General features: G+C 44.4%; 1 protein-coding gene and 1 pseudogene across 14 annotated transcripts in view; one reads left to right on the top strand and one right to left on the bottom strand.

Annotated features, from left to right (window-relative positions):
* Positions 1-14330, bottom strand: part of FHAD1 (forkhead associated phosphopeptide binding domain 1) — a 160279-nt gene that overhangs the window by 133200 nt on the left and 12749 nt on the right. For all 13 annotated transcript variants that reach the window (XM_032300467.1, XM_032300474.1, XM_032300468.1 and 10 more), the window contains exon 3: positions 1303-1509. In XM_032300467.1, coding sequence (XP_032156358.1) covers positions 1303-1509 — 207 coding nt within the window. The remainder of the gene's footprint in view (positions 1-1302; positions 1510-14330) is intronic.
* Positions 9633-10456, top strand: LOC116566323 (annotated as a pseudogene). Its single transcript, XR_004275831.1, has one exon. The product of XR_004275831.1 is annotated as a 60S ribosomal protein L7a pseudogene (transcript).

Below are 14330 nucleotides of genomic sequence, written 5' to 3'. Positions count from 1 at the left end.
AATGGCTGCGCCCCTCTGTGTTGAACTGTGCGCTTAAAATGGGCAGGGTTTGTGTTGTATAAACTGTACTTCTGTAAAGCTGTTCAAAGCAAGGAAGCAAATGCTAGGTTCATGAGGAACCCTGTAGTGTGACAGGTGCACTCACTGCCTCAGTTGTGGCCATGGCTTCATGGGTACATCCACGTGCCCAAACCTAGCAGATGAGGTGTTTTAGGCACGTGCAGTTTTACTGTATGTCAGCCACACCTCAATCAAGCTGCATTTAACAAAGCAGCAGAGTTATCCAAATAAGAATGAACCCCTAATACTTTATTAAGCAATGCCCCTTTTGGCGGGCATTTAGGTTTCAAATGTTATGCCACTGCAAATAATACTTCAATAAATATCTTTGTATAAAAAAAAGAAATACAGGTATTGTGTGTTCCCCTCCTCCCTGACTGGCAAGTCACAAAATTACCCATGGAGGGGTCCCGGGAAGTTGTCATTTTACTGAACAGTCCCCCTCAAATTCTTATAATCAGACATGTTTAGGGGAAACACTGGCTCGGACTTCACAGACTTGGCTTTTCAGGCGCTTATGTGTTGAGCGTCTACTTGGACAGCGAGTTTCAGGCTCTACAGACATTCTCTCCATGCCATATGCAGTCGAGAAGGCAGAGACCTGGGCATAAGAAGAACCCTGGCCCAGGTCACAGAATAAGAAGGAGCAGAGGGCTGATCTGCCTAAAAATGAACATCCATCTCTGCATTTTCTTCCCTTTTTGTTTTGAGAGGGAGTTTGGCTCAGTGCAACCTCCACCATCAAGCGATTCTCCTACCTCAGCCTCCCAAGTAGCTGGGATTACAGACAGGCATGCGCTATGCCATTCAGCTAATTTTGTATTTTTAGTAGAGCTCAGGTTTCTCCATGTTGGTCAGGCTGGTCTCGAACTCCCAACCTCTGGTGATCCCCCCTGCCTCGGGCTCCCAAAGTGCAGGCAGAGCCACCGCACCTGGCCAATCTCTGCATGTTCGAAAGCACACCTTGTTTTCCACCTCCTCTCCGGAAGTTGCACATTTTTGGAAAACTCTGGTTCTACGTGAGACAAGATGCAACTCCAAGAAATGGCCAGAAGAGGGTGCCAAGATTCTCTCCTCCCCTGGACCCGCCGGAACGACTCAAGAGCTCCACAGGGCTGACTCTGTCGCTGCCACCTGTCTGCGGTGTGCGATCACGGTGGCACCGCTGTGGATGAGCGCCACCCTGCGGCTGGCTGCACGACAGCGACGCGGCCCCTCCGTCCCCCAGTGGCCCGGACTCACCAGGGGTGGGTTTTCGATGACCAGTTCATAGGTCAGCCCCACAGACCCAAATCTCAGGATGTCCCCAGGGATGAGCTTCACAGCCACGTTCTGAATGTGGCACTCGTTGACAAACGTGCCGCTGCGGGAATTGAAGTCCTGGAGAACAAAGCTGCACTCCGCCTCGTTATATTCGATGAGCGCGTGGTGGTTGTCGATGTCAGGGGACTGCAAGGGAGGAGGAGGACAGTTGCAGCTGTGACAGCAAAAACGACATGGGCCCTAATGTTTCGAGCTGAGTGCTTTACATGTGTTGCTGCGCGGGGCCATCATGACAATCCTCATTTTAAAAGGTGAACGCTGATGGATCAGAGAGGTTAAGCAACTTGCCCAAGGCCACACAGCCAGTGTATGAAGGAGCTGGGATATGTGCTCTGTGTGACAACAGACCTGGGGACAGGTACCCAAATCGTTGGGTGGGGAAATCAGGCTACACAAAGGCAAAGGGATCTTGGGAGAGTCTTACTGGGCAAAGGTGGGGCCAGGGAATTGGCCATTTCTTTTCTTTTTATTTTTTTATTTTACAAAAGCCAAAATGGTCAAGGAATTGGCCATTTTCTATTTCCCTGACGCTGTATGGGTACTTAGGGTGGCACTCGGTCCCAGAACAGGAGGCAGAAATGGCCCAATCAAGATATAGAGAAAAGCACTAAAGAAGACGCTACTCTTACTTATAATCCCACAATCTCACCCCACCAACAGCAGTCATGATTAACATTGAGGTTCACATCCTTCCACGTTTTTTTTTTTTTTTTTGAGATGGAGTCTCGCTTTGTCTCCTGGGATGGAGTGCAGCGGCGTGATCTCGGCTCACTGCAACCTCTGCCTCCGGGGCTCAAGCGATTCTCCTGCCTCAGCCTCCCGAGTAGCTGAGAATACAGGTGTGCGCCACCACACCCAGCTAATTTTTATATTTTTAGTAGAGACGGGATTTCACCATGTTGGTCAGGCTAGTCTCGAACTCCTGACCTCGTGATCTGCCTGCCTCAGCCTCCCAAAGTGCTGGGATTACAGGCATGAGCCACCACGCCTGGCCCTTTCTATGTTTTTTTTTTTCTTTCTATGCTTACATTCTTTAAAACTTTTTTTAAACAAAATTAACCACACTCTACACATATAGCTTTATAACTACCTTTTAAAAACCCTGATGTATAATGAACATTTCCCATGCGATTAGTTATTTCTATTGCTTCTTAAAAGCTACTCCGGGTTTGCCTAACCACAGATGACCTACTTTTCAAAAGGTGGCTTGCTGTGACCATATTTCCCCAAAGGAAAGGGGCCCCAGCCAGTGTGTCTGTGAATTGATGGCAGAGGACAGAACCTCCTCTGTAATTTCACTTTAATAAGAGGACCGAGTGAAGCTCAGCACAAAGGAGGTGGCTGCACATTTCCCTGGCCGCAGGGCCCTGGAGGGACGAAGGGAAATGCCCTGACTGTGAGCGGCAGGGCACACTGGTCTTCATGGCACTGTCAACCACACATCCACGCCAGCTTAAGACTTGGCAATTTTTTTCCAAGTTTCTCTTCTCAGTGTGCCCTGTCCAGCTTTTATATAAAAGTACTTGCACTTAGACATCTAAAGTTCCGTAATATAATAACCACCAAGAACTTGTATTAATAATATACTACTAAGTATACTAGGATAACGATACAACATATTACTTACACATTACATGCCAGGAAATTGCTAAGTGCTTCCTTGCATTGTCCTATTTCATCTTCACAACAATCTAGAGATAATTTCCCATTTGGTAGATAAGGAAACTGAGGCACAGAATGAATGTACCCAAAGTCACCCAGCTTGACAAGGCACCTGGCTTGTACTCAGGTTTGCCTGATTCAAATGTCTGTGCTGTTACCCACTTTCCAAGTTTCCACCAAACACTTTGCCACCCAAACTATGGAAACACAGAAGAAGGCTGGAGTAGCCATACTAACTGCAGCCAAGGCAGATTTCAGAACAACAACAAAAAAACGGGATGAAGAGAAGCGTTAGGCTGGCTGCGTTGGCTCACGCCTGCAATCCCAGCACTTTGGGAGGCCGAGGTGGGTGGATTGCCTGAGATCAGGAGTTCGAGACCAGCCTGGCCAATACAGTGAACCCCTGTCTCTACTAAAAATACAAAAATTAGCCAGGTGTGGTGGTGCACACTTGTAATCCCAGCTACTTGGGAGGCTGAGGAAGGAGAATTACTTGAACCCGGGAAGTGGAGGTTGCAGTGAGCTGCCAAGATCACACCATTGCATACCAGCCTGGGTGAAAAGAGCCAAAAAAAAAAAAAAAAAAATAGAGAGAGAGCGAGCCACTACATAATGGTAAAGGGGCAGTTCTCCGAGAAGACGTAGCAATTATTAATATGTATGCACCTAACAACAGAGTGCCAAAATACGCAAGGCAAAAATTGATAGAACTGCAAAGAAAAATAGATAAGCCCAATATGACAGCTGAAAATTCCACAACCCTGTCAGTAATTAGCAGAGCCAGAAGGCAGAAAATTAGTAAAGACATAGTTAAACCGAATAACACCATCAACCAAAAAGACTAATTGATGTTTATAGAACAAGAAGATGCATGTTCTTCTCGGGCTGACAGAGAACACTCTCTAAGCTGTACCACGTGCTGAACCATGAAACACACCTCGGTGAATTTAAAAGAATAGAAATCATGTGGAGTATGCTCGCAGACCACAGTGGAAGTAAGCTTGAAATCAGTAACAGAAAGATAGGTGGAAAATCCCAAAACACCTGGAGATTAAACAACACACTTCTAAATAACACAAGGTGAAGGAAGAACTCTCAGGAGAAATTAAAAATCAACTAAATGAAAATGAAAATACAACTTCAAATTTGTGGGAAGCAGTGAAAGCGGTGCTTTTGAGGAAATCTGTAGCCTTGAATGCACACATAAGAAAAGAAGAAAGATCTGAAATCAATACTCAAAGCTTCTACCTTAGGAGACTAGAGGAAAAAGAGCAATATAAGCCTAACACAGACTCAGGCACTGAAATAAAAACTAGATCAGAAATGAATAAAATTGAAAACAATAGAGAGACTCAAAGAAAACAAAAGTTGGTTCTTTGGAAAGATCAATAGAACTGACAAACCTCTAGCACATAACCAAGAAAAAAAGAGAGAAGACACAAATTATTGATATCAGACATGAAAGAGAGGCCATCGCAGCTTATCCCATGGATAGATATATATTATATAAAATATACTGCATATAAATATTTATATCTATAATTTATCTATAATTTATATTATTTTATATATTATTTATAATGCTATATAAAGGAATATTATGAAAAGCTCTCTGTCCACAAATTTGATAACTTAGATAAAATGGACCAATTTCTTGAAAGATACAATCTACCCAAACTCATACAAGGAAGATGATCTGGGCCCTGATCTATTAAAGAATTCGAATTGATAGTTAATAACCTTCTAAAACAGAAAGCACCAGGCCCAGATGGGTTTATGGGTGAATTCTCTCAAACATTTAAGGAAGAAATGATACCAGCTCCCTACAATCTCTTCCAGAAAATAGAACCGGGGGAACACTTCCTAACTCATTCTATGAGGCCAATATCACTTGAATACCCAATCAAGATAAAGACATTACAAGAAAGGAAAACTACAAGTCGATATCTCTTATAAACATACATGCAAAGTCTTTAACAAATTATTAGCCAATAGAATCCAATAATGTATAAAAATAACTATACACTACAACCAAGTGGGATTTATTCCAGGCATTCAATAACTGATTTGGTGTTTGAAGATCAATTTATGTAATCTATTGCATCAAGAAGCTAAAGAAGAAAAGTAAAGGAGGAGATATATTCTATCTTGTATTTGTAATTGCCAAGTGAAATATGATGTTTAAAATCTTTTCATGTGCTTATTTGCCATCTGTATATCTTCTTTGGCAAAGTATCCGATCTTTTACCCACCTTTAATTTGGGTTGTTTGTTTTCGTATTGTTGGGTTTTCAGGTTCATTTATTTTGGATACATGTTTATAGCATCTTTATGAAGCAGGCGGAATGTTCTTCGGAAGGTAAAGGGTCAAACAAACCGGTACATCCATACAATGAGACACTAGTCAATGATAAAAAGAAATGGCCTATCAAGCCACAAAGAGATACAGGGCGACTTTAAATGCTTATTGTTTAGTGAAAAAAGCTAATCAAAAAGAGCTACATATTGTATGACTCCAACTACATGAAATTTGAACAAGGTAAAACTATAGAAAGGTTTGTTGTTGCCACGTGTCAGGGGAAGGCTGCGGGCGGGTGTGATGTTGAACAGGTTAGAGCACAGGGGATGCTGAGGGCAGTGGAACGCTTCGGTATGCTTCTGTAACGGTGAATAGCTGACATTATTCCTATGTCAAAACCCACAGAACTTTATAATGCAAAGAATGAATCCTAATGTAAACTCCCGGCCTGAGTCAAGAATAACATATGAATATTGATTCATCAATTGCAACACATGTGTGATAGTAATGAAGATATTAATAATAGGGGAAATTGTATGTATGAGTGAGTGTGGTGGGGGAGGGGTTGTTACATATGGGAACTCTCTGTACTATCTGCTCAATTTTCTGTGAACCTAAAACTGCTCAAAAAAAAAAGTCTAGTCATGCCTGAAATCCCAGCACTTTACGGGGCTGAGAAAGGCAAATCGCTTGAACCCAGCCTAGGCAATATAGGGAGACCCTGTCTCTACAAAAATAAAATAATTAGCCAGGTGTGGTGGTACACACCTGTGGTCTTAACTACTTGGGAGGTTGATGTGGGAGGACTGCTTTGGCCCAGGAGGTTGAGGCTGCAGTGAGCCATGATGGCACGACCACACTCTAGCCTGGGCAACAGAATAAGACCCTGTCTCAAAACAAAGGTTTATCAAATAAACATTAAAACAGATTAGCTCTTTGGGAAATGCTACCCACATCATCTTCATCTCCGTTCCTACTGACTACGTTTTGTTGTGCTCTATGATCTCTCTCTCCTTCCCTTTTTTGGTTTGAGATGGAGTGTCACTCTATTGCCCAGTCTGGAGTGCAGTGGTGTGATCCCAGCTCACTGCAACCTTCACATCCCGGATTCAAGCGATTCTCCTCTCTCAGCCTTCCAAGTAGCTGGGATTACAAACGTCCACCATCACACTCAGCTAATTTTGTATTTTTAGTAGAGACAGGGTTTCACTATGTTAGCCAGGCTGGTCTCAAACTCTGGACCTCAGATGATCCACCTGCCTCGGTCTCCCAAAGTGCTGGGATTATAGTCGTGAGCCATTGCACCCAGCCTATGAACTCTTAATAACTTATCAAAGAGATAATTTCTATGTGTTGCATTTTGTTTTTCTCTTCCCAAATCCCATTACTTTCAGCTCTTCAAAAGCTGTCAAGCTGTGATTAAGAAATCAAAGCCAACAGGAAGTTCTGGATGATACCACAAAATGAGACAAGCCTCTGCCTCGTTGTCAGGCCAAGGGAGAGTTTTTGAGGACTGCCTGATAATACCACTCCCTCCTGTACTTAAATAACTGCATACAACTGGTGTTGGTTAAAGCTCTGCTGCTAATATAGGCTGAATGCACAAGTTCCACTCTGCTGAGGTGTCTCATTATGAGATTAACTGCTGTTTTGTTTTTATTATTATTAGCAGCTAATGTATTTTGAGAACTTCCTGTGAACTGAGCCTCACCAAAGCACTTTGTGTTCATTCCCTCATTTAATCTGCAAAACAGCTCTTTACAGGGAGTTCTACTAACATCTCCATATTACAGATGGAGAAGCGGAGACTCAAAAGGTGAAGGGAGAGACCAGCATTACCCTGTCACCAAAACCAGATGAACACATTATAAGAAAACTACAGACCAATATCCCTAATGAATATTGATGCAAAACTCTTCAACAAAATATTAGCAAACAGAATTCAACAGCTTATTGAAGGATTATACACCATGGCCAGTGGGATTTATTCCTGGAATGCAGGGATGGTTCAACATGAAAATCAATCTGTATAATACAACACATTAACAGAATGAAGAGCAAAAACCAGATGACTATTTTGACTGATGGAGAAAAAGCATTTGGCAAAATTCAACACTCTTTCCATGATAAAAACACTAAAAAAAACTAACAATAAAAAAATTACATCAACGTAATAAAGGCCATATATAAAAAGCCCATAGCTAATATAATTCTCAGTGGTGAATGACTAAAACTTTTCCTCTAAGACCAGGAATGAGATAAGGATGCCCACTCTCACCATTTCTATTTGAAATAGTACTGGAAGTCCCAGCTAGAGCAGTTAGACAAGAAAAAGAAGTAAAAGAAATTCAATATATCCCAGAAGCAAAATTATCTTTATTGTTAGACAACAAGATTTTTATATGTAGAAAGCCCTAAAGATTACACACACACAAACACACACACATATACACACAACCCTGTTAGAACCAATAAATGAATTCAGTGAAGTTGCAGGATGCAGAATCAGCACAGAAAAATCAGGAGTATTTCTATACACTAACAATGGACAAGCCAAAAAATAAAGTAAGAAAACTATTCCAGGCTGGGCACGGTGGCTCACGCCTGTAATCCCAGCACTTTGGGAGGCCGAGGAGGGTGGATCATGAGGTCAAGAGATCGAGACCATCCTGGCCAACATGGTGAAACCCTGTCTCTATTAAAAATACAAAAATTAGCCGGGCATTTGGCACACACCTGTAGTCCCAGCTACTTGGGAGGCTGAGGCGGAAGACTACCTTGAACCCGCGAGGCGGAGGTTGCAGTGAGGTGAGACTGCGCCACTGTGCTCCAGCCTGGCAACAGAGCAAGAGTCTGTCTCAGAAAAAAAAAAAAAATAAATAAACGGTTCCATTTACAATAGCATCAAAAAGAAGAAAATATTAGAAATAGGCTTAACCAAGGAGGCAAAAGACTCGTACATTGAAAACTATACAATGTTGCTGAAAGAAATTAAAGAAGACACAAATAAATGGAAAGACAACCCATGTTCATGAATTGGAAGACCTAATATTATTTAGAACATCAATGCTACCCAAGCAACCTACAGGTTTAATGCAATCTTTATCAAAATCTCAATGGTGTTCTTTGTCCCAGAAATAGAAAATTGTATTCTAAAATGTACATGGATTCTCAAAGGAACCCTGGGTAGCCAAAACAGTCTTGAAAAAGAAGACCAAAGCTGGAAGTGTATACTTCCTGGTTTCAAAAGCTATTAAAAAGATAGAGCAATCAAAACAGTGTGGGCCTAGTATTTATGCCAGACGCATAGAACAGTGAAACAGGTTAGAAAGCCCCAAAATAAGCCATTATGTGTAGGGTCAAATTATTTTTGACAAGGGTATCAATATCATTCAATGGTGGAAAGGACAGTCTTTTGAACAAATGATGCCGGGAAAACTGGGTATCTACACGTATCAATAAAAGAATGAAACTGGACCCTTAACTTACACCGTAAACAAAAATTAGCTCTAAATGGATCAAAGACCTAAACATAAGAGCTAAGACTATAAAACCTTTAAAAGAAAACATAGAAGAAAAGCTTCAGGACAATAGATGTGACAATTATTTCTTGGCAATGACACCAAAAGCACAGGCAACAAAAGCAAAAATAGATGAACTGGAACACATTAACGTTAAAACTTCTGTGTATCAAAGGATACACTCAACACAGTGAAAAGGCAACCAATGGAATGGAAGAAAACATTTGCAAATCACATATCTGAAAAGGGGCTAATATCCATGATATATAAAGAAACCCGCAACTCAAGAGTAACAAAACCAAAACAACCCTATCAAAAAACGTGCAAAGGATTTGAATGGACTTTCTCCAAAGAAGATATGCAAATGGCCAACAAGGATATTAAAAGAATGCTCAACATCACAAATCATTAAGAAATGCAAATCAAGGCCGGGCATGGTGGGTGGCTCATGCCTGTAATCTCAGCACTTTGGGAGGCCAAGATGGGTGGATCATGAGGTCAGGAGTTCAAGACCACCCTGGCCAAGATGGTGAAACCTCGTCTCTACTAAAAATACAAAAATTAGCTGGGCGCAGTGGCGGGCACCTGTAATCCCAGCTACTTGGGAGGCTGAGGCAGGAGAGTCGCTTGAACCTGGGAAGCGGGGGTTGCAGTAAGACAAGATCTCGCCACTGCACTCTAGCCTGGGCAACAGAGCAAGACTCTGTCTCAAAAAAAAAATAAATAAAAAAGAAAGAAATGCAAATCAAGCTCTTCCCACCGCGCAAGATGCCGAAAGGAAAGAAGGCCAAGGGGAAGAAGGTGGCTCCGGCCCCTGCTGTCTTGAAGAAGCAGGAGGCCAAGAAAGTGGTGAATCCACTATTTGAAAAAAGGCCTAAAAATTTTGGCATTGGACAAGACATCCAGCCCAAAAGAGACCTCACCCGCTTTGTGAAATGGCCCCGCTATATCAGGTTGCAGCAGCAGAGAGCCATCCTCTATAAGCGGCTGAAAGTGCCTCCTGCAATTAACCAGTTCACCCAAGCCCTGGACGGCCAAACAGCTACCCAGCTGCTGAAGCTGGCCCACAAGTACAGATCAGAGACGAAGCAAGAGAAGAAGCAGAGGCTGCTGGCCCGGGCCGAGAAGAAAGCGGCTGGCAAAGGGGACGTCCCCACGAAGAGACCACCTGTCCTTCGAGCAGGAGTCAACACCGTCACCACCTTGGTGGAAAACAAGAAAGGCAGCTGGTGGTGATTGCTCATGATGTGGATCCCATTGAGCTCGTTGTCTTCTTGCCTGCCCTCTGTCGTAAAATGGGAGTCCCTTACTGCATCATCAAGGGGAAGGCAAGACTGGGACGTCTAGTACACAGGAAGACCTGCACCACTGTCGCCTTCACACACATTAATCCGGAAGACAAAGGTGCTTTGGCTAAGCTGGTGGAAGCTATCCGCACCAATTACAATGACAGATACGATGAGATCCGGCGTCACTGGGGAGGCAATGTCCTGGGTCCCAAGTCTGTGGCTCGCATTGCCAAGCTCGAAAAGGCAAAGGCTAAAGAACTTGCCACGAAACTGGGTTAACTGTATACTGTTTTCTTTAAATAAAAATAATTAAAACAACAACAACAACAAAAAAGAAATGCAAATCAAAACCACAAGGTGATACCACTTTGCACCCATTAGGATGGCTACTATAAAAACACAGAAAATAAGTGTTGGAGATGACGTGGAGATAGGAAACTGCTGTGTGCTGTGGCTGGGAATGTAAAACAGTGCAGCCGCGGTGGAATCAGGATTGTGGTTCCTGAAAATTTTAATAATAGAATTACCATATGATCTGGCAATGTCACTTCTGGGCATATATTCAAAAGAATTCAAAGCAGGGTCTCAAAGAGACTTTTGTACAGTCATGTTCCCAGCAGCGTTATTCACAGTGGCCAAAGGGTGAAAGCAACCCAGGTGTTCATTGACAGATAAACAGATAAACAAAATGTCGTCCATCCAAACAATGGATGTTATTTAGCCTTTAAAGAAAGGCAATTCTGACACATGCCACAACGTGAATGAATCTTGAGACCATATGCTAGTGAAATAAAGCAGTCACGAAATACACACTGTGGCCGGGCAGTGTGGCTCACACCTATAATCCCAGCACTTTGTGAGGCTGAGGTGGGAGGATGACTTGAGCCCAGGTGTTAGGGGCCACCCTGGTGACATAGTGAGACCTCGTTTCCAGCTCTCCTACTTCCTAGTGGGGTGATCTTGGGCAAGTGATCTATTCCCTTGGGACCTCAGTTTCCTCATCAGTAAACAGGGATAATATCAGACTAGCCCTTATGGTTTTGTGGTGAAGATGAAATGAAACAGTATATATAAAAAGCACTTAGAAGAGTATTTTAGCCCATATAGCAGGTGTTAAAACGCTCCCTATTAGGCGCAGAAGGATGGGCTTAGCACTTGGAAAGCCCTGAGTTCAAGTCCCATCTCTGCTGTGTTCCTGCTGTGCAGCCTGCGACAAGTTTCTTTGCCTCTCTGAGGCTGCTTCCTATGCTGCAAAAATGAGTGTGATAAGCTGTATCTCAAAGGACTGACAAAAGATTCTATTTGGCAAAATTTTCTGTGCAGTAGGATAACATTTTTTGAAATTGGTGTGTGTGTGTGCATGCACATGTGTACTTTTTTGCAAAGACACGGGGACTTGCTATGTTCCCCAGGCTAGAGTGCAGTATCTATTTCCAGGTCCCATCAAAGCATCATAGTGCCCTGAACCCCTGGGCTCCAGTGATCTTCCTGCTTCAGCCACCTGCGTGGCTGGACTACAGGCACATGTGTGTGTTGAATCATACTGCTTTTTACCTTTTGGTCCTTGGCCATCCCACGCCCCCACTCTGACCCCTGCCACTGCCTCAGGAAAGGGATGTAATGGAAAAACAGAAAAAGCTGGGGGTTTCAAAGGAATAGGATGTGAGGAAATGGCCAGGGCTCTGGTGAGACTGTGAGTCTGGAGCGGAGGGAAAGAGGAAGTTTGTATGCTTCCCTCCTGTCAATCAGAGCCTTGCCCAGCTTCTCTGGGGGAGTCCCGAGGAGTGGGCAAGTCCCCGAGAAGATGGTGGTTCGGGGGTATCGCTCAGAGCTCCTCAGCATCAGTGCAGCCCTGAGAGAGGGAGGGAGAGTTGCGAGAGTCCTGAGCGATGGAGCCTGTGACATTTTCCCCTGGTGCACTGAGGGCTTGAAAGAACCTTGAGCTGGGACAGCAACCTGTGCCCACTTGCTAGGCGCTCACGACAGAGCAGCGATTACTCATCCTCGTGTCCACACCCCATGCCGGAAGTCCTCTTTTCCTGAAGCTCTTTGTCTCTGCCTGGTCCCAGACGGCCTGACCATGAATCCCAGCCCTCCGTGCCCTTCCTACATGACCCTGGGCAAGTTCCTTAGTCTGTGCCACAACTTCCTTATCTGTAAAATGAGGAAAAGGATGTCCCTACCTTGTGGAGTTGTTGAAGGGATTAAATGAGTTATACACACAAAAGGGCAAAGAACAACGCTTGGCAAAAAATAAGCCCATGATAACTCGAACGGTAAAATCATCCTCTTAGCTCATCCACCATCTTTCTCTACTGTCCCTGGCAGTGACCCTACCGATTCTTCTGAGAAGCTCTCAACATCCCAAAACATCGCTTCCCTCTCCATGGCAAGAGTCCAGGCAAGAGATGGTAATAATTGTGGTTGGCAGAACGGGCCCTCAAAGGTGTCCATGTCCTAATCCCTGGAGCCTGTGCTACCTACATGGCAAAGGGATGGTGCAGATATAACGCTGCCTAATCAGTGATCTTGAATCAGGTTAACCTGGATTATCCAGAGGGGGCTAATCCAACCACGTGAGCCCTTAAAAACAAAGAACTTGGCCAGGTGCAGGGGCTCACACCTGTAATCCGAGCACTTTGGGAGGCCAAGGCGGGTGGATCACCTGAGGTCAGGAGTTCAAGAATAAATAGCCTGGCCAACATAGTGAAACCCTGTCTCTACTAAAAATATGAAGAAATTAGCCAGACATGGTGGTGCGTGCCTGCAATCCCAGCTACTCGGGAGGCTGAGGCAGGAGAATCACTTGAACCCAGGCAGCAGAGGTTGGCAGTGAGCTGAGATCACGCCACTGTTCTCCAACCTGGACAACAGAGTGAGACTGACTCAAATTAAAAAAAAAAAAAAAAAAAAAAGGGTATCTGTACACTCACGCTCACGGCAGCGTTATTCACAGTAGCCAAAAGCCGGAGGCAACCCAGGTGTCCATCAACAGATGACTGGATCAACAAAATATAATTCAGACATGCAGCAGCACACTATTCAGCCTTAAAAAGAAAGGGAAAAAAGGAAGGAAACTGACACATGCTGCGAACCTTGAGAACGTTATGCTAAGCGAAATAAGCCAGCCGCAAAAGACACTTACTATACGATTTAATGTCCATGAGGAACATGTAATAAGCCCATTCAGAGACAGAAAGCACTTTCTGTCAGAAAGATGGCAGTTGCCAGGGAGTGGGGGTCTGGGGGGCTGGGAGAGGAAGGGGAGCTCTTCTTTAGTAGATGTAGAGTTTCAGTTTTGCAAGATGAAGAGCATTCTTGTGGATGGATGGTGGTGGCAGAACAACAATGTGAGGCCGGGCGCGGTGGCTCGCACCTGTAATCCCAGCACTTTGGGAGCCCAAGGTGGGTGGATCACCTGAGGTTGGGAGTTCGAGACCGGCCTGACCAACATAGTGAAACCCAATCTGTGCTAAAAATATAAAAATCAGCCAGGCATGGTGACACATGCCCATAATCCCAGCTACTCAGGAGGCTGAGGCACGAGAATTGCTTAAACTTGGGAGGCAGAGGCCACAGCGAGCTAAGATTGTGCCACAACACTGCAGCCTGGGTAACAGAGTGAGTGAGGCTCTGTCTCCCCACCCCCACAAAAGAACAACAACAACGTGAATGCAATTAATGCCACTGAACTGTAGACTTAATATGGCGAAGATGGTAAATTTTATGTTATGTGTGTTGAATAAACAGAGATGATGATCTAGTACTTTTCTTGGAACTTCTTGCTCTTGCAAGCCCTGCACATGCTGGAGGGAGAGTAGGCCCATCCATTGCTGTGATATTAAGGGAGAAAAAAGTTCCCCGAGGACTGATGAGATCAGAGGAGGCATGTCGCAGAGCACAGGACGCCCGGTGGGGAGCCAGGGCTGAGTGTGCCGGCACAGCCGAGGCGGGAAGGTGAACAGCCTGTTCTGATGGGACAGCGGGCAGCTGCACTTCCCCCAGGCCTGATGCCTCGGTGGATTTCACCGCAGCACATGGGAGGGGTGAGCATCTTTATCCAGGCCCACAACACCCGTTATCCTCTCTCTCAAAACTTGAAGGGTTCACTCACAGTATGGGAAATGTGAATCAAAAATGCCGTGGATGCCATGTTGTGCCCCCCAGGTGAGCAGAG

This window comes from Sapajus apella, unplaced genomic scaffold (genome assembly GCF_009761245.1).
Source record: "Sapajus apella isolate SASKATOON/1434 unplaced genomic scaffold, GSC_monkey_1.0 scaffold43, whole genome shotgun sequence".
NCBI classification, from domain to species: Eukaryota; Metazoa; Chordata; class Mammalia; order Primates; family Cebidae; genus Sapajus; species Sapajus apella.
The sequence above is the reverse complement of the archived record's forward strand: the minus strand, read 5'-3'. Positions and strand labels throughout refer to the sequence as shown.